The following is a 21,224-nucleotide window of genomic DNA, read 5'->3' on the forward strand; positions in this document are numbered from 1 at the left end:
GGAAAAGATAAAACTTGTAAGTAAGATTAAGGCTATAAATGGGTTTTATTTATGTATACATTTATGCAATCCAAATCGTATATGAAACAAGAGACGTATTCAACTGTTTTATGAAATAAAACTAATACAAAATGAAACATATCTTTGTATAAATACAAAACAGCCTCTGAAAACTGAAGTTATCACTATTTATTGTGAAGGCCACTTTTTTGGAGCCCACTTTAATTATCAGAAGGAAAGTAGGCGCTTCATTTCCTTGCTTCGGAAACAGAGTTCATCTATAATGTTTTCATTGCTAATCTTTGTGACTAATTCTCGTTCCGACTGCATCAAGAGGAGAGCTTCCAAATTCTCATTGCTCATGGATGAACGAATTCTCGATTTTATGAGCTTGAGCTTTGAAAATGCACGTTCGCAGCTCACTTGGGTCATCGGTATTGTTAAAAGGAACTTGTAAGCCTTATGGAGTTGCGGATACATTAATGAGTACATATTGTACTGATAAAATATCTTGTATGCACATTTAATACAGGAGTGGCATTTGTTGTTGCTTTTAGACCAAATTATTTCTTCATCTTCTGATTTAGAACTTAAATTCACATCAATGTCACTGGAGTCCTTCAGAAAGTGATCTTGTAAATTCATATTAAAGATTGGCCATTGCTCAATAAATCATTCCAGTTCTTCCTGGAGCTTGCCTTTGTCAATGTTGGGGATCACAGAGCATATTTTTTCCAATGCATGTTCTGGTATTCCATTTGTTCTTAACTCAGAGAATCTTACAGGATCAAAGCATGAAAGATCTTGATAAACCCGATTTTGATCAGAAAACCTTGCTTCCATACTGGCGTTGATTTGGTCAACAACCACATAGAACACATTAACTTTAAAACTCTCGTCACTGCTGAATGGAGTTTCTACGACCTCATCACTTGTTTCATCTGGCATTTTTTTCCGTTTTTTCTGTCTTCTGGCTGGCAATTCACTCTCTATGCTGATGTTGTTGGAATATTGATCCAAAATTGGATTTTCTTCGATTTTATTAATCGGACTTTTTGACATGAACTTGACAAAGTTTTTTGCAGCATGGACAATGCCTGAAAACTCTTCTCTTATTCTCTTAAGGGCCCCCGCGCACTGGCAACTTTTACAAAGCAACTATTTAGTTGCTTTGAGGAAGTCCCTATGGAACACACGGCAGTTTCGGCAACTAAAAAGTTGCCCGTGCGCGGGGCCACAGTCAATTTCGTGTGTTTCATTTGAATATCCACAGAGCAACTAAATAGTTGCTTTGTAAAAGTTGCCAGTGCGCGGGAGCCCTAAGACTGTCTTGAGCTGATGTAATCAAATTCCAAGCCTGCGCATAACCTAAATTTTTTGTTTGAAGATAGTCCGACAAAGGCGTTGTTGATTTGAAAATAATCAAGAACATCATAACAGTTAGGATTGTTTCAAACGACAAAAACTTTTGAAGAAGACTGTTTGCTTCATTTCTTGTTTTGGAACTGAATTCTTGGGTATTTGCCACGATAGAAAGAGAAATGATCAACTCTATGTACACAGTTTTAGGTTGTTTTCCTTCATCTTCCGCCAATTTCATCCAGTTATGGAAATAGCCAAAGATCTTGGAAGTGGCGTCACTCTTTGATCTCCATCTAGTTGCACCAATAGCACCCAACCTGTAACTTGGATGTTGCTCCAAATAAATATCTAGTCTCTTGTGAGATTCCCTTACAAACACTTGAGTTTGCTGCAGTAAACCAAGAAACGAAATCGAAGCCGTCACAACTTGTGATGTGTCTACCATAACCAAGTTTAGGGAATGGGAATATCACCACGTAAGACAGAGGTTTAGGAATAGTGTGAAAAACTCGCGCAGCTTCCCTGCAGCGGATGCGGATTCGGACCACAATCTAGTGCTCATGAAATGCAACGTAAGATTCAAAAGACTTATAAGAGTTAGGAAGACGAAGAAATGAAACGTAGAAGCCCTGAAAGGGAGTATGAGGAGAGAATATCAGGAACTAGTGGACATTAGTATGCGGGACATTGACAGCACCAAGACTGTTGAGGAAAGATGGGATAATATTAAAACGGGAATAGTCAAAGCGGCGGAGAAGTCAATTGGCTACGTGGACAGTGGAAGGATAAAGAAGCCGTGGATAACAGAGGCAATGGTAAAAGAAATGGAGGAGAGAAGGAAGTGGAAGAACGTGGACACAGAACAGGGCAAAAGAATGTATAGGGAATTGAATAATCGATTACGACGTGAAAATAAGAAGGCAAGGGAGGCTTGGTGGGAAAGACAGTGCGAGGAAATGGAAAACCCTGTCGAAAAGGAAGCGTTCGGGGAAGTGTCCGGGTAGTGTTGCGGGAGTGTTCAGGAAGCGTTTAACGGTACGTGAACGCTTCCCGGCAGCTTCCCGAACACTTCCTCAACACTACCTGACTGTCGACCCTTCGCTTGCCGAACACTTCCTCGCCACTTCGTGGTTGAAACACTTCCCGGACGTTTCCCCGACACTCCCGGAACGCTTCCGAAGCGTGGGAAACACTTCCTCGACGCTCGCTGGACGTTTCCCCGACACTCGACTGCGACCGTTGTCGACACTCCCCGAACGCTTCCGAAACACTTCCGCGGAAGCGTTCCAAGTGGGCCATAATCTGCTTCCCGAACACTTCCGCGACACCTCCTCAACGCTACCCCAACACTTGCCCGCCACTTCCCGAACACTCCGTCCGACGCTTCCCCAACACTTCCTCAACACTTCCGTTTCGCCTGGGAAGTTCCAGAAGGATGGAGAAGTAGGCGCGTTGTACGCCAAAGTTAAGTCGCTATCGGGCGACAAAAGAGGACAAGCCATGTCTAAAATTAAGGCTAAAGATGGGAGGATGCTAACCGAGCGAGAAGAGGTACAGAGTAGATGGAAGGAATACGTGGAGGACCTGTATGACGGAATGAACAGACCAGAGAGATTGACTCTAGAGGAGGAAAGTGCAGTGGAGGAGGATAATCTTGGGCCGGGGATATTAGATTCGGAAATAGAGAGAGCACTTCGTGATATGAAGGCTAGGAAAGCAGTAGGCGTGGACAATATCCCGTGTGAGCTTCTGAAGAATCTAGGGAAGGAAGGTAAGAAAAGGTTTTTCGAACTAGTGCGCAGGATCTACGAGGAGGGATGTTGGCCGGAAGATTTCGTGAAGACGGTTTTAATTCCGCTTCCGAAAAAGAAGAAAGCTGTGGAATGAGGAGATTATAGGACTATCAACCTAATATCGCATGCGTCGAAAGTGGTACTGAGGATATTGAACAGACGAATGGAGGCGAGGGCAAACAAATATTTGGGCGAAGATCAGTTTGGTTTCAGAAAAGGGAAGTCAACTCGTGATGCAATAGCAATAATGAGGTCCATCGTGGAGAGGAGGCTAGAATATGACCAGGACGTATATGCGTGTTTTGTGGATTTTGAAAAAGCGTTTGATAGGGTGAACTGGGTGAAGTTAATGGATATTCTCAAGAGAATGGGTGTAGATTGGAGGGATAGACGACTGATTCGTAATCTGTATATGGCCCAGACTGCGCAAGTGAGGATAGCGGATGGAGAATCTGGGTGGGCAAGCATTGGCCGAGGTGTGAGGCAAGGCTGTCCTCTATCGCCGCTACTCTTTAACGTGTACGCTGAAGAGATGGTAAGGGAAGCGTGGGATGAGTTAGAAGCTGGAATAAAAGTGGGAGGAATGATGTTCAAATCAGTGAGATTCGCGGATGACCAAGCGTTGATCAGCCAGTCAACGAGGGGGCTTCAGGCTCTAGTGGATGCGTTATACGAACGTTGCGAGAAGTATGGGATGAGGATTAATCACATGAAAACTAAGGTTATGCGGTTTTGTAAAGCATCACGAGCGAGGAATGTGAGACTCAAGATAAAGGTGGGTGGTGAAAAACTTGAGCAGGTTGAGCAATTCAACTATTTAGGCAGTACGTTAGAGGAAAACGGATACAGTAGTAAGGACATCAGGAAGAGAATAGCATTAGCGAAGGAGGCGTTCATGAACAGGAAGGAGCTTCTGAGAGGTTCGTTGTGTAAGAGTTTAAAGAAAAGGCTGGTGAAGAGTTTGATTTGGAGTGTTGCTCTCTACGGTGCCGAAACGTGGACACTGAGGAAAGAAGACGAGAGAAGATTGGAGGCATTCGAGATGTGGGTATGGAGAAGAATGGAGAGGGTGAAATGGACGGAGAGGAAAAGGAACGACGAAGTGCTGTATATGGTTGGCGAGGAGAGGCGGCTTTTAGATGAGATACGCAGGAGACAGAAGGTATGGATGGAGTTAGTGCTTAGTGGTGAGGGGATGCTGAAAATGGTGTTGGAGGGTAGAATGTTAGGTAAACGAGGGAGGGGAAGGAAAAGAATAGGATTTTTAGATAGATTGAAAGAGAGTAGGCCTTACAGTGAATTAAAGAAGGCAGTGCTGGAAGGAAAGGGAGGCTCCCAGATCGCTTCTCGAATACTCCATGGAAACCTACCTTAATCGGTAGAATACTAATAATAATAATGAATGTGGTGTGGGATCTGCTCTTGCAGCCTGGCTGAAACGCCCTTATATTGACCACTCATGTTTGCAGCTCCATCAAATGAGTTGGCAATGCAGTTGTTGATATCAAGTCCTGCTTCCCTTATTACTTCGGTAAATGTCTTGAATAAACTTTCTCCTGTTGACGACGACTGCACGTTCTGTAAGCCAATAATTCTTTCTTCTACTTCCGTTCCCAACACGTATCGTAAAACAATGACACATTGGTCAAAACCAGAGACATCTGTAGTTGAGTCCATTAAAACAGAGTACGACATAGCTTGCTTTACTTCATGAGTGATAATTGATTTGATCAAACATTTTATAATGCTCATTATTTTATTAACGGTGGTTTTACTCAGAAATGTCACCTGGCCTCCCCTTCCTCTGGCTTTAGAAATATCATCGTCTGCTGATTTTAACGCAGCTTTACTCGTTTGAATAATTGTTTGCACATGATTTTCTAAGTTTCTGTCATAATTGCAGAGAAGAAGGATCATATCTAAAAAATTTCCATGGTTCAATGAATGGTTATCAAGGGAATGGGCACTTTCTTCTGATGCCCTATAAGCAAGGCCTTGTTTTCCAATAAGTTTTATAACATCTATAAAGCAGACACCACTTGCCTTCGATCAAATACTTCTTTTTGTCTTTTTGCAAGCTGTTTTTCAAAAATTTGCCTGTCGATGGTCGATCCCCTGTCATGCGCCACCTTAGCCTTAACTGATTCTTTGTGCGATACTGAAGCCTCATGTTCAAGTACAGTTTGTGTCAAATGTCTGTAACGGTCAAACTCCTGGCAGAAAACTGATGAATAATCCGTAAAAGCTAAGCATATACTGCAAAACAACTTTTTTGAACTAGTGTTGTAAGTAAGCCAGCTGCGTTTAAATTTTTCGCCATCAATATCTACCGTGAAAATGCTTTCACTAAAAGGCAGTCGTTTGGCGTTTCTGTCACACTGAACAGGATGAAACTGGAAAAACGAAGCAATGTCCAAGTCTGTCCGATTTGGCTTTTTATAGTACTTGTCATTTTCACTGCCCAACATTAACTCTTCATTTGTTTGACTCTGTACTGTCAGTGAAACTTCATTGTCTGTTTTGTCTGTCGCTGCTGCCGGTTCACTTGGCTGTACTACTTTCACTTCGGAAACTAACAAATCCACTTGAATATCACTCCCCGTCAAGTAAATAAAAAAAATCAAGTAAATCAAAATATAGAGATGGGTCGAAAAGCAGATTTCTCAAACTCGAATATCGAATTCGAATATTAAATCATTGCTCGAATACCTCGTATTTCGAATATCTCGAATACTAAACGAAGAATGCGAGAATTTTTGACTCAGTTGCCTATTCAGCAGTAAACACTAGATTTTGGGGAGTAATTGTAATTTCCTTTAAAGGATTCGAACAGGAATTAAGCTGATTAATTGAATATTTTAATTTTATAGAAACAATTGTGCATACAGTTCATTCAACTAACATCTCTTTCAAATATTCTAAGGGGACACACCACCTCGCGAAAAAAGATTTCATGCCGTCTAGGCATTTACACTGCAACGATGGATTTCTGTCTGATGTATACATTCTTATCTACCAAACGCCATTTCAGCGGTACGCCCATTTGATACTCAGCTTCCTCCAACTACTTATTTTCAACAGGTGATGCGGCCTGCGAGCGACCAGCTCGCCGTCAGGGGTGTAACGCGCTGCTGTAGCTCGCGGAAAAGTAATGTATTCCTGGAAAACTGTTGAGCGGACGTTAAAATGGAGCGAATTTTGTTTCTAAACATCTGCAAAATCGTGCGTTACCCCTGAAAATGATGTTACTTCAAAAAATCGGGAAAATTTAATGTTATTGTATTTATGTTCTTTGAGCGACCTCTAAATGTTAAACAATTGAGCTGAAATTTTTAGGATATCCATTCTGCACCCCAGAGCATATTTTAAGAGGTAGAAATTAAAAATCAGAGAAAATATAAAAAATAGGCAACACCCTACCGAGCAATCCCTAATAGCCGCTGGAAAAACTCGAAGAACAATCGCCTCTCGTTTGGCGCCATGTCGTCTGCATCATAGGTCTGCATTCAGCGCCGCCACAGCTGTCAACGTTGTCTCGTAACGCGCAAACCTTAGCAATGGCGCAGCGTGTCATTGCAATCATGGCATGCCGCTGTCGTCTTAGTTACTGTATTATCAGTATAAGTTGTTTTTGTATACAAGTGTTGGGTTTTTAATTGACTGGAGCACCTTTTAGAAAAGACGTACTTGCGCCTTGCGGGCGCAGGAACGCATTTTTCTAAGGGCGCACCCTTAGACCACGTTGGTCTAAGGGCGCACCGGCCCACGGGCCGATGGGCCGGCGGGCCAGTCCGGGCCTGAATGGCGGGCGTATTTAGGGCCTTCCTTTGAGGTGGCAATCGCGTAACTTTTTAATTTTTTTCTTTGTTGATAAAGTACGGATGAGATTTCGAGAAAATGATGATGAATTACTTGGAACCCTTGCGGCAGTTTTTTAAACCCCAAAATGCACTTTTTTCCGCGAGTATTAAAAAATAGGATGCTCAAGTTGGCCTCTACTGTTTGTAAAAAAAAGCAACATACCCGACTTTGAGGAGCTCTAGCGTCTAAATGAAGCAATCAATTTCAATGCAACAAAAAGCATACGAAAGAGAATTTATTTCTTCGTTGTACTATGTACTTTAAAAAATCTTCGGCTCAATAGTATTTCCTGTACCACAAAAAAGTACCAGTTTTTTTGCGAGTAAAATCGAGTTGCCCAACTTTGAGCGATTGGCATTCCCGTAGTTTTCGTTTCTATAACTTGCGATTTTGATATTAAGAAGCCAGATATTCCTAATGACGTGAACTGTGTGAATTTAATAAATTTTTATGTCATTCCCCGCAATTACCAATATTGGAAAACTGTGGATCGCAGCGGACATTTTTGAAAACAGAGTAGAAAGCGAAAACGAAATGGAATGGGCCTCTTCCCTGCAGTCCACATGATTCTTTCTGAGGCACCTGACCAAATATGACCAACAGGCAGCCATGTTTGGTGGGCTTCAATTTCTCCCGTGGTGCTTAGCGACCATCATTCCATTGTTTAGAGTTCAGTAAATAAGCTCATTCTTTTCTGCCAAATGGCGAACGTGGGTGGTGTATCAACGAGCTAGTAATACAAATCTTGAATGCATGATACTTATTTTAATGAAACAGCTGTGAGATGCTAACCTCGTGATTCTCTGTGATTGGCGCGTATGTAGTTGGGAGCAGTGGAGGGAATTGTGGCTTCATATTGAGCGGCCGGATGTGTGTGGAAATCACGGCCCCCGCTGATTATGTCACGCTGATGTCATTCATTTGTATTTTTATCCGTGAGGCTCCCCATCCCACCGCCACAGATTACGCGGCGTTCAACACGAATATTCGCTGCGGACGACTGATAAGTAATTATAATTATAACATACGCGAGAGTTTTCGATAGTGGCTCTTGGAATTTGATATTGTCGCCCTCCAGCGGCTCAAGGACAGCGAAATTCAAAATGCAATTGCAAACTTCCTTCTCATCTACGTTTTCATTTCGGCTTATACGTTTGGTATGACATCTTAGATCAACTATAAGTATCGAAAATATGATGCACAATGGGCAGTTTCTTGATATATCTTTCAATTCGCACTTTTTCCTGCAGTTAGAGTGGCCTGTAGCTCTGTTTTCCCTCATCGTCGTCTTAAGTCAACAATCCGAAGATTGGTCTGACGCAGCTCTCCTCTCGGCTGACCTTTTCATTATTGCGTATTTATTCTCGTTTGCATATTAAAAACCACTGTTATGTAAATTATTCGACTGGGCCTTCTTTGCCTTTCTCCCCATCCACTCGTACATTGACGATTGTCTTCATAAAGCAGTCTTGCCTCATAATGTGGCCGATGATCAATTTGTCCCGTCAACTTCTCACGGTTCATAGAAGACTTCCTTTTCCTCCGCCTCTTCTTAGGACTTCCTCATGTTGATCACTCGGTCGATTAAATTTAATGATCGCCGCACTTGTTTTATGGCAATACATTTCAAATGCTCTGTTGTTAATGCATAAGCGTAAGTTGACTCCGTTTGCAGCTTCCGATGGCTAATAAATTTAATAACTATTCAATTTTAATTTTGTGCCATTCTTCCACGCTTATACGAGAATCGCAGTATGCGGTTTATTCAATGTAACAGCTTTGAAATATAATTCTTTGAAGAAAAGGTTTTAACGTTACTTGGTAGACAGTGAGAAGGACATGTTTCAAATATGTTTTTCGAAAATGGCGGTTACATCTTATCCCGGTGAAACCTTTAGTACGTCGTTGCCGGAATAATTGAGGTGGCAATTGGCGAAAGTGCAAAAGATGGGGAATCCAAACAAATTAAAATTTGACGAAAAATATTTTCGAAGCAGTTTTTTGATTGTCTTAGCCAATCATCTCTAGGGAGTATTAAAGGCGTTAATCCGCAACGATGGATTAATGTTTTTCCCTCCAGCTTAAATCGTTTTATGAATTACCTTTCTTCAGACTTATTTACCGCCGGGAATCTTAAGATTAGCGATTTATAAATTTAACCATTACATCTGTTAAAACCTGCTTTCATTCGCAACGCCCAAGCGAAGTGATTGTTTTGAGTTCAAACTTGGTTTCTCGTCGAGTTTTCGTTATTTCGTCGCCATGATGATTCAAAAATGCGCCAACCGTAAACAGCAACCGTTGTCTGTCGCACTTTTTCCCCTCCACAATATAGCAAATCTTTACTTTCGCAAGTAACACCCTTTCACATTGGAACCCGTTGCGCTTGGGCCCATAACCTACTGCAGCTTTCAACTGTTTTTCGACTCATGGAGAAAAGTGACGACCACACAAAACCACACGGCTTTACCGCCAAAAATGAACTGATTTATTTGAAAAAGGAACAAAAAGAACTCTGAAATAGAGGGCGACACTTCGTGTATTACGAACGGCAGCTTATGGTGCCAGGTTGCCACTAGCGCGAAAAAAGAAAACAGTAAAATTGAAGACATGCGTGCAAGAACAAAAGAAAAATCAAAGGCGAAGTTTCGAGAAAAATGAGAAACAGATAATGGTTTTGCTCGCAGAGAATGGAACGTAATTTTTCGACATGGATCGTATTGGGAACTTACAGTTGAAAATGACAATGTCTGGTGGTAAAGGGGAGGAGTCATAGCGCCAAAGGCCTTGCCTTCACTATGCATGCAGATTGCAAAATACTGCATAATCATGTCGAAGCAATTGTTGGTAATGCATTTTTTACTGATGACGTGATTTTGGAAATCATTCACTCAGTGATTTACCCCGGAGGTAGGTAGGTGAAGGTAGAGCTCACACCCGACTAAGCCTCGTGTGAAATCTCAGATTTAGGGCGCGGCAGTTTCTTCCCAATGGCCTCCTCGCATTTCGAGTATTTTTTGTTTTGTGGTGTCTGAAGGTTTCAACCGGAATTTACGACAGAGAAGGGACTCACTCCAGACGTTTCAGTGCAGAAAATCCACTTCCTATTGTCAGGGAGAAATGTGTGTTTGTATAGAGGAAATGTGATCCGACAATTTGAAAAGAAAAATCTTTGCTTTCAATTCTCAGATAATTTTGTTTGACTCAATAATTTTATAAGTATTAAAAGAAAATAGAAATGGAACTTTTCCACAGGTTTATTTAAAGTACGACGCGTTTTAACCGTTAGGTCATTATCAAGTACAACCTAAACCTAACGGTTGAAACGCGTCGTACTCTAAATAAACCTGTGGAAAAGTGCCACCTCCATTTACTTTTAATGTCATTCCACGACATTTCGCCTGATTCTGTTACTTTCATTCAATGATAACACGTAACTTCCGCATCTCCTCGGCGATAGAATCATATTGTTGTATTTCTAATGATTGTTGTATTCAACGTTTTGTTGTTATTGGGTCGTAATGAGCCGTACACCAAGTGGGAACTCAAAGCAATCACTTCGCTTGGAATCAGTGAGTGGTCTCACCACTACACCACCGTGCACTTATTTAGTGATCATTCAATAGTATACATATATGTGGGTAAGCAAAGAATATCAAGGGTTGAATGAAAGGGAGGGGGTCAAGACGGACCGTTCAACAACCCCCCTCCTCCAAATAAGGATCTGCTTACGTCACTGGTTACGTGGGATACTCACATTGTATCGATATTCTTATTTTATGCATGCACTAAGCGTTTATTAATGTTTTCCTTCTATGGGTATTTGTAAAGACAATGCTCTAGATTGCACGAGTTGTTAAAATTTTAAAATGGGCATGAAGTGCGCTTGAGTCGTATTGCAAGCGGGCGATCGCGAAACATCTTTGGGCTGACTCGCATGGTATCGTGTTTACCCTTTAAGACCCACATGTCCCCAATTTTTTTAAATTCTCTCAAAATTAAATAAGAAGGTGTACGATTGTAAGAATCGGTTCTATTGAAGAATAGACTATTATTGGCCTCTAGTTTTATATTCTTTTTTTTATATCCTTGAGGCACTGTAGTTTCCACATCGATAAAAAGTTTCACTCGAAATGCTGTTTACGAAGTGGAAATTTGATATTTTTTAAGACAGCAATGTGATGATCAATCATAACAGGACTTTCGGTTCATCCTTTATGTGTGGAGTAGGTACGAAAAAATCCGCATTTGTTCTCTTATTTTCACAAAATTAATGTTTAGTCATGTCTTTAGTCATCACGTGACACATGAATGAATTTATTACTCCAACCATAAATGTACACTTTTTTTAACGACACAAAATTAATGGAGCTTTAGGTAACTTCAATGGTGAAAATAAGAAACCAGCATGGAAGCTACTATCTTCGAAATTAAATTCAATGCAGGCCAGAAAACAAAAGAAAGTGTATATAATTTTTTTGAAACATTATCCTAATGAAACTTATATGTGACAATGACTTACAATAAACAAGAACAAAGTATAATATATGGGCAAAATAAAATATATTTCTTTTGTCTCCTTTCACAAAAATATAAAAATGATTTATGAAAAAAATAATATATAATGATATCTATGTATTCACAAGCACATCAAAAAAGAACATTTATATTGTCATGGGATAGCAACCAATCTTTAGCATTTTTACAAAATTTATTTATACTCTTTAACTCTTTGATCGAACAAGGTAATTTATTAAAAATCATGGGCCCCAAATAAAGAAACGATCTTTTAAATAAAGAAAGATTAGGCTTAGGAACATACGTTAAACAACAACAGGCTTAGGCTTAGGAACAATAGGCTTTCTCATAAATAGTTTTGGAATCTACGCACTAATATTAGCCTATAAACGTATTTTGTTACGAAATCTAATGGCTGCAATCTTTATGGACCTTAGAGGGTCGATGTGCATCCCAACCAGTACAGGCGAAAACTCTCCGTCGAGAGCACGCTGCAATGAGAGACTACTTAGGTATGTATAGCGAGGATAGTGAAGAATGAACATGCGCTTATCTACAAAGTGTTTTCAAACCATCCGCACGCAATTATTCGGCGCTTCTTCACTCGCGACCCGGAATCGCAATTCATTGAAAGAATTCGACGGATAGGTTATGGCGACGGAATAATAAAAATATTCCCCTTTCAGCCATTCCTTCTCACCTACAAAGTATGAATAGTTGAAAGCTGCCGACCATTTACGTGAGTCGGTGACGTCATTAGATTCGTGTTAATTTCACTCGTTCAGGGACGAATGCTAATTGAGGGAAAGAATCGCTCAAAAGAGTGTAAAGCCTGAACCACACGATCATTTTTTTTCGTCGCGAAAGTTATCACTATCGCGATCACTAGGCGAAATGATCGTCGCCGGCAATTGTTTTTCGCGATCGCGATGAGGATTCCCATCACTAGTTTTCATCACTCGTCCGGTCGCTTTTTCCGTCGCTAAAACCCTCCCTAAAACCCTATATCAGCCAATCAGAACGCATTACCGTATGGTGTGATTGCAGCGCAGCGTTTGACAATTGTGGGAACGACATAGATAAACAAACACGCTATGTATTTTCGTGATGCGGGTCCTATGACAACGAGCTGTGATATCGGAAGTGATGCGAAAGGCGACGGCGGGAGTGACCTTGTGATTCAGAAAATAAATCACTTGAGCGATCGCTTTTCGCGACGGGAAAAGTGATCGCGATAGTGATCACTTTCGCGATGAAAAAAATGATCGTGTGATTCAAACAAGAAAGAACCACGCGAGGCCCATGCCGAGGGATGGCTGAGAACCCGCTCGCCATGAGTTCGCAATGAGCCTCACTTCATTTGCCAATTCAATTTCATTAAAGGTATTTATGCACTGGGGAAGGCACTAGCATCATTGAAGACGGAATTTTACGCAAATATTGCCAGAAAAAAGTTTTGTCGCTTCCTACAATTATCTTTTGGCTGAGTTCGAGAAAAATAAACTACCATATATATTCGGACGGATTTTTTGTGCACTGCTTCTCTTGCATTTAAATCATCCATGCGTTATTGCACCCTAGGTAAAAAAAATAAACAGACACGTGGTAAATAATAAAAATTATAATCAACGTGTTTCATTAAAGGAAGTGCTAATATTATATGGCTGATAAAATGATTGATCAGAAAAAACGCTTCGTGAACTATCATTGGGATTACTTGATAATTATTACATGGACATTTACGGTACTGTAAGCTATTAAGGTATATGTGTTAGCCACCAAAATAGTGTTACGTAAGAAAATTTCAATGGTATCCCCAAAAGGACGCGTACAAAAGCAGGTGACTATAGAAATCCGGATATTCCGGCCCGGGAATTTAAAACAACGTTGAATTGTAACTAAAGGCCTGGTTACACGGTACATTAACACGTACAAGTTAATGTACGTTTGCGTGAATGATTTTTGTAGATGTAAACGGAACATGTACGAATGCATGAACCAAATTAGAACAGGTTCTATTTTCCGTTCATGCATTCGCACAAGTTGGGTGGTTACACGGTGCATTTTCGTATTCATTCACGCGTGCATACATTTAGACATTAACCCGTACGTGTTAATGTATCGTGTAACCAGGCCTTAAGAGATTTCCATGGTGAATGTGTGTAACTTCCACAAATTGTCTCCGGAATTAATTGCATGCCTTAAGAATCTGCGTAAATTAGCCTCGCACTGATTTATCGGAACCGCATGAATTGATTTGCATACGTCCGAGTATGGTCGCGCCTTTAACCGCTCTGTCGGATGCATTGTGCATGCGAGGCATCGCATTTGCAGCAGCGAGGAGTAAGCCAGTTAGTGGGGAAGCCCCTCGTATCGGTTCACGCGAGCCAAGAGTCGTTAGATGTTTTCCCGAAGCCACCGAGTCGCTTTTAGCTCTATTCCATGCAGGAGGGAGGCTCCTAACAGGGCCCAACACTCACATCAATCAATCAAAAAATGCCTTTATAATAACTCGCGCAAAATTTAAGCTATCGTCTTGATATTTTCTGGTCATAAATTGACAATTTCAATAACACAACATTCTTTATAGAACAAAGTATTAAAGGTAAAAATGTCAGAAACGACAGACTTTTTAAAAGATCAGTGTTTAATAATAAATTGTTTGGAAATTTTGATTACATTCGCATTGGTTATGATTGTGAAAGTTACATTCTATTAATTCAAAGAATGTAGCTTTATAATAAGTCCTCAAACATCTGTTCGCGTTGATTACGTCACAAAAAATGCGATGTCGACAATTTCTCGTTCGCGTAAAAACACCGTTTTGAAAAACAAACCGTTATGCAGCCGTTTTTTCGATATTTGAAAAATTCTCAACATGCTATTTCTTATTTGAACAGTCCAATAGTATACCATTTTTTATCAGTCGGGGAGGGTTTAAGGGTATACTCCAGTCTGATTTGGTCTAGAATAAACCAAAATATACAAATTGAGTAGACTACTATCAACATATACCCGAAGCTTAAGTATGAAAATATTTATCAAATATAAAAAATATCTGAGTCTGAGATACAGGTAATTTTTAATGAGGCATTTCTCAATGATACGCGATAATTCCAAGATGAATGTGAAAGTTTTAAAGAAGGTGCAGGGGAAGGTGTTAAGAGGGCGCATCACTCAAGTTCATTCGGTCGCCTTTTGTCTTTTTCCGTGGAAAATTAAGCCTCGTTCACAACAACTTAACTTAGCGTGACATGACTTAATACCCCTTAGTCCTAATGGTGAAACATTCCACCAATCACAGCACAGAATGTGTACTCATTGTGAAATACATCTGAGATAAGTTTCGATCGGTCATGTGGTTGACGATAGACGTTAATACCATCCCCATTATCATTATACATGTGTTTCGCCGCAAGCGCGTTCATAAGCTGTCCCAGAAATCCATCTTAAACCAACCAGCCAGATTACAATACTATAATTTTGGTGCGCATTTGTCTTTATTTTGTGAGTGGTGTGATGTTTGTGTTAACAGGAGTTTGTTAAAAATTAAACATTCAGCACACGAATCAAAAAGTTTTTATGACAGTTGTATATACATGTTAATCATAAAGTAAATATTTTTTATTATACTATTTTATCTTTTTTATTACTTCTTGTTATTATATTTATTACTTTTTGTTGCGAGTAGCATTTTTGCATCTTATCATCTTTTCTATATTTCATATTTTAAATGCAATAAACATATTCTGCAAGTGAAAAGAGTGCAATTATAAGGAGTAAAGACATATGAAAGACTTATAGAAGAGTCTGCTACTGGCTACTTTTAAGAAACTCTTGTGTTTTTTCCCCTGATGGCTATTTCAATTCGTGTTAAGCCGCTTTAAGTTGTTGCGAACCAGTACGCCAGTCTTCTCAAGTTTTCAACTCTTGAGTTACGCCGATTTAAGTTGTGGTGAACGAAGCGCTACTCGTTAGAAACTTAGAACCATGAAATTTTCTGGGTATGTAGGATAGAACTTTCTCAATATCTTTGTCTTTATATCTATTGTATAAATTTTACATTCGAGAAAATAATTCATAAAATTTTCTAATTTGAGGCAAGGGTCGTCTCTATTTTTAGGTAAAATTTGAAGATTATTCCATACATTTGAGGGAGCGATTCTTTGTAAAAACTTTGGCGATAAACAGTGATAAATATAGCATTCAAGGTTATATCGACGAATTTCAAAGTTTATCTGTAGAATTTTAAGGTTTTACGATGAGTGAGGATGGTCGACAAATATTGAGCGTATGCAACCCGCGTGCCACCCAAAGTGTCTGCCTGGGGTGGCGCGCGCTCACTCTTGGGGCCTTTTCTCGGGAACCACTGATCACAATCGGAAAATATATTAGGCGCAGCATGTAAAACGTCCAATGTATCGTTGGCTACCATATAATATTAGTTGAAAAATACCAGCGCCTACTTATCGCCATTCATATCCGAAAAACGGCCAAAAATGCCAAAATTTCTCAACTTTGAGTGCGATCCGGCACGTCTTCCCTTTATTCAATTGCAATAATATTTCATAGAATATGTGTTTACACTAATTGATATAAAATGAGGGGGTGTCCCGAAATAAATTCGAAAAATCGAAAAATAAGGACCACCCTACCGTAACACTTTCCGCGCGATGCCTCAGCGCAGCTATAATAAGATTCACGGCTACTGCGGAAGCCCAATAGTAAGGACGCTGTTCCTTCTCAGCCCACTCGTTTTCCCGATAGATGTCAGTGTTATCATGCTCAGCATATCACTTTTTACTCGAAAAATACAAAGCATTATTATCGCAGAGGTAACTTAGCGAATTACACTTCTATTACATATCGACCTAGTATTAATAAGTAGATCATAGTACTCTGCTACTGTTTACCAGCTTATGGAATGCTGCTACTTTAATAAATAGCTGTAAAATAGCTGTAAATGTACAATAAAATTGTCGTGAAAATTCGCAGAGATGTTTATGTGGTAATGGCAACATCTATCAATAAAATACTTTTAATGATAAAGTATTGATTCCCATTATTTTCATCCATGTCGCACGTGTTCATCAAATGTGCTTCTCTGTCTGAGCAATTCGATGGAACATTGAACCCTGTTTAAAAAAAGTTAAAATATGAAGATCTCCTAATTTTTAGTTTCTATGACCCATGAAACATCTCAGATAAAATTTGTAGCTTTGCAGTAAAATCGGATAAAATCGCTTTGCAGTAAAATCCGATTTTACTCGTCGTCGTTGACTGCCATAGCTTTAGGCTGTTATTCGCATGTGTGGACAGTGACTGCGGAGAATCACGAATCGATCTATGCGAGCGAAGTTGAAACTGTGAAACGCAGTAGAAGTCGATGGTTAAAGATATATCGTAATCTGCAATTGTATATTTAACCAAGCATAAATACAATAATAGATTCCTTTTATTCTATTTAATTCTTATGATATATTAATGGTAAGACAGTATTTTATTTAATATTTTCGCAAATAAGATGAGATGAAATTATTTCTCCGTTGCTACTGACACTTCTTTTGTTTTTTCTAATTATGCCCTCAGGAGACGTATTGATACTCTTGGGACATTGCTGTGTTGATTACAGTCGTAAAATATTGTAGAAGTGAGTCAACTTCTACGTGTAAAGCATGATTTCGGCGCAAAACATTCGACCTATAAAAGCATCGGAGTTCGTAGTTTTTTACGATGAATATTATAAGCGTGATGAGTAGTGGAGCTCTGCAGATCGTCGCCTCCTTGAACTAGCGGCTGCACTGCGTATCACGAATGAGTTGAGGGAAAGTGTACCCGCAAGGATGAATGCAGCTCAGTCGAGAGCGATCGTACCCAGTGATATTCTAAGCTGCCGTTCTGAACTCTGGATATTACCTTTCTGTAACTGTAGAAACTTTCTGCCACTGTATAAAACACGCTCCACATGAAAAATTTTATTTATAGCGATAATTAACTTTTTAGACTTAACTTTAAGTATGCATTGTTTTTATAAGAACCAGATGAAGTAACTTTACAAAAAAATTGCAAAAGAAATTGTTTATAGAAATCCTTCGGTTTATTTCTTTTTTCAAATAAAAGGAATTACTTGATTGTGTGACCTGGTTGTTTTTTTAATGCGCGCGTCGTCTCCTGCTTTTATGCTTTCGAAAACTTTGTCCCTTTGACGCTTAGCCCTGTGTGGCGCTTTTGCGATCTGCACCTACATTTTACCACCGAGTGAATTACTCCAGTTCGTCGTCGTTTGGATTACCGACTCGGTAATTATCATTAGATCAAGTCATGAGGATGGTATACCGTTTTGGCGTACCACGGTGGGCGACTCGAGAAAAGTTTTTCTCTGTCGTCATTCTGTTTGTGTTCCGCAATCACCTGCTATAGTTGCATATTTCTTCTGCAGGGAGCCGCTGGAGGAGGTGGAGGACTTGATGTGGATCTCAGGGGGAGCGGCGCTCGCTTCAGAGTCCCTTCAGACACCGTCCAGTCCGTCCTCTTGAGGGGCCATCTGAAGCGGAGTGACATCTGGCGAAGATCGTGTGAACTGCAGGAAGAAAGATGGCTGTCGCGAACGTCAAGATGGTTCCCTTGAACGTCTTCCTCTTCTGCTTCTTCGGAGGTGAGGTTGCAGCGAAAAAAACCCAAATTTGTGCAACAGCATGCAAGGTAGCTGTGACCTTTAACTGACCGTAACATTGGGGCCTTAAGTTCAGTGTTGCTATGGAAAGTGAAAAAAGTTATCAAAATATATATTAAAAGTAGATTCATTAAAATTCTGAGAGTTCCTCTTCTTCATGAGAGTTCATTTTAGCGGAAATATACAACATCGAGCAAACGCTTCTTCGGAATCATTCAATGGGAGCCACCAGATTAATCACGTGATCAAAATTTTTATTGTTTATTAATAAACGGTAAAACCATTTAATTATTGAAACAATGATTTTATTAAAACTTCTGATTTTCATGGAATTTTATGAAAAATAACCCGCCAAACATCTTCCGATCGATTCCTTCTCAAGAAACGTGGCGTGGAATAATATTTCGTGCTCGCGGAAAACCGCCATTTCGGAAATTATCATTGTTCAGCTGTTCTGCACAGTGGCGGATCTAAGAGGGCTATAGTCACCCCCCCCCTTTGGTACAACAGATAGAATGGCAATTTTCTTCGTACCCCAACTACTGCTGGGAGGTTACCCCCTACTTACCCCCCCCCCCTTGTCCCTATCCGCCACTTGTTCTGCATAGATTTTCGCAAAATGCATCAATGATATTTTTCACTCAAATAGAGAGTTTCATGCGTGCTGCTTTTTCGTCAAAATCTGAGAGTTCCGCAGTCCGTTTAATTTAATTTTAACAATCGCTTCGTTCGTTTGCGCAGCGTTGGCGTGTCTCATTCCGTTCCTGCCGCTGCACATGAGGTCTGCGGGTCTGTCTGTCGATGAGGCCCGCATCGTGTCCATGGTGGCTCCGGCCGTGTCCTTGTTGGGGCCCCTGGCTGTGGGCCCACTCATCGACAGGATCACCTCTGGACTCTGGGGCCATTCCGGGACCAAAGGGGGCAAGGACAGCGACTTCAAGGACTACGGAGGTACGTACGTGCTACTCATTTCACGTGCTACACATACACATGGTACTCGCTTTAATCTCTTTTTTATAGCCTCCTAATGTCTGCGAATTGGTGCAAATTTCATGTTGTTCTTCATTGAATATCTGGGGAAACATTTATGCTATTAATGGAGATCGGATTGGTGTGTTGGCTGGAGTATTAGCTTCACATCCCGTGGGTCAGGTTTCAAATCTCGGCTGTGGCAGAGTTAATTCTGAGACTGCCCGATTCCTCCTTGAGTGCTTTAAGGAGGACACCTCAAGTGCAACACTCCGTCCGTCGGATGGGACGTTAAGCCGTGGTCTTCTTGGCGCCTTTCGTTAAGAGCAGGCCAATGCCGACGTCGGGTTTCTCTCCACCCTTCCTCCTTACTCTTCCCTAATGGCGCAAATGACCTCTACTGTCGGTAATCCCCTCCAAATACCATATCATACCAATTTTTTCCGACTCTCTGATTTATAGGAAATGGATCTCAAAACAGTAGAATTACGAGTTGCGCTAATGCGATATTCTTTCTTGCCGAACCCTCCGAGTAGCCTAACAGCTGTTAGCTCTTTTGCGGAAAAGAATCACAAATCATTAGTAATATAAATATTCTCAGTTATAATAATTAATTGGGGACCACTTCCAATCTTACGATATTCAATGAAGTAGCTATAGGCGATCATAAAATGAATATTAATTATAAGGTATTTTATGTTGAGAAGTTGTTTCGCACTATGAACGGCAAGGTTCCACGATACGTTGGGAAGCAAATGTGTTCAAAAATAACAGATACACTTCTTACAATCGGCTTTACTAATGTTCATGTACAGAAGCAACGAAGATACTTATATTAATGTTATTTTTAAGTCATGAACTCGTGGCACCTGATCTATGTTCTGTTGTGGGCTAATGTTTGCTAAGGTCTGCTCACTGCCTTTGTCACAGCGCACTTCCGTTCGTCAAAGTTCATTCTTTTTCGTACATTTAATACTATTTCCAGACTGTTTAATTTTGACCAAACGTCGTCTCCTAAAATTTTGTGAGTTTTGGCTATATTATCGTTGTCGCCCACTCCTTGATAATATCTTTCTGTCCGCTTCTTTATAATTTCTTTCATCGGCTTCACCTTGCTTATATTAGTCAATCTAAAATTACAACTTATTGTTGCCTAATCCTTGATCGATTTTGAAAATGGACCTGAGATGTCTTCCAACCAATTCCTCTATTTCTTACATTCTACCTTTTGTTAGTAAACCACAACACACCGATAAAATAAAATAGATCGCATGTGCGACTTGTAAATTTGTGTGTTTAACCACTCCTTCCACTAGCAAAATAATAAATGAAATCGCGTTTTTGAAAATTTTATCATGGTTTTAAGTATTTTTTCCCAATTTTTATGAAAAAAATTTGTTTTCAAGTCGTACATATCTTATCGGGAAACCATAAATTGATGTCTAGCAGCTAAATCTACGTACCTACTATTGATCGTAAAAATAATCTCTTCAAAACAATTTGACCGGTAAAACTCACTGATGGCTGAGATGTACTGTACACTACGCATCCCTGTTGACCGTTTATCGAGTTAGCTGCACAAATTCCCGTCAATTCGCTCAGTCTACACTATTTTAAGTAAATATGAGTTGCAAGTTACGGCTTGGAACTTTCGAACGACCGAAATGAATATAATGAAGCATTAATATACGCATCAATTAATCGTTTTTCGTCATCATAGTTACCATGCATATTAAATTTCGTTATATTGATCATTGTGTTGTCGCTTCACCCGAAATATCTTCCAGCCCTGGTGCCTGCGGGTATTTTGAACGTCGGAATACTTCCCGCTCATATCACATCAAGCCGTTCCGAATCACGCATCAGCATCAGCGCGTCAATGCCTTGATGCAATTTCGGAACGGCTGCATCAAGGTCATGTGTTGATGCGTGATTGGGAACGCACCCTTCGTCAAACTGAGAGTGGCTTTTCGAATTGGGCTTAAGCTTGCACTCTACATACTTCCCCATTCAATCCACATTCGAGGTGATTGTTGAAACTCGCGTAT

At 40.2% G+C, this 21,224-nt stretch overlaps 1 protein-coding gene across 1 annotated transcript in view; it reads left to right on the forward strand.

Annotated features, from left to right (window-relative positions):
- Window positions 1-21,224, forward strand: part of LOC124162002 — an 84,451-nt gene that overhangs the window by 48,143 nt on the left and 15,084 nt on the right. Inside the window, exons 2-3 of the mRNA XM_046538310.1 lie at window positions 17,974-18,189; window positions 18,949-19,158. Coding sequence (XP_046394266.1) covers window positions 18,129-18,189; window positions 18,949-19,158 — 271 coding nt within the window. The 5' untranslated portion in view covers window positions 17,974-18,128. The remainder of the gene's footprint in view (window positions 1-17,973; window positions 18,190-18,948; window positions 19,159-21,224) is intronic.

Source organism: Ischnura elegans, chromosome 7 (assembly GCF_921293095.1).
Source record: "Ischnura elegans chromosome 7, ioIscEleg1.1, whole genome shotgun sequence".
Classification (NCBI taxonomy): Eukaryota; Metazoa; Arthropoda; class Insecta; order Odonata; family Coenagrionidae; genus Ischnura; species Ischnura elegans.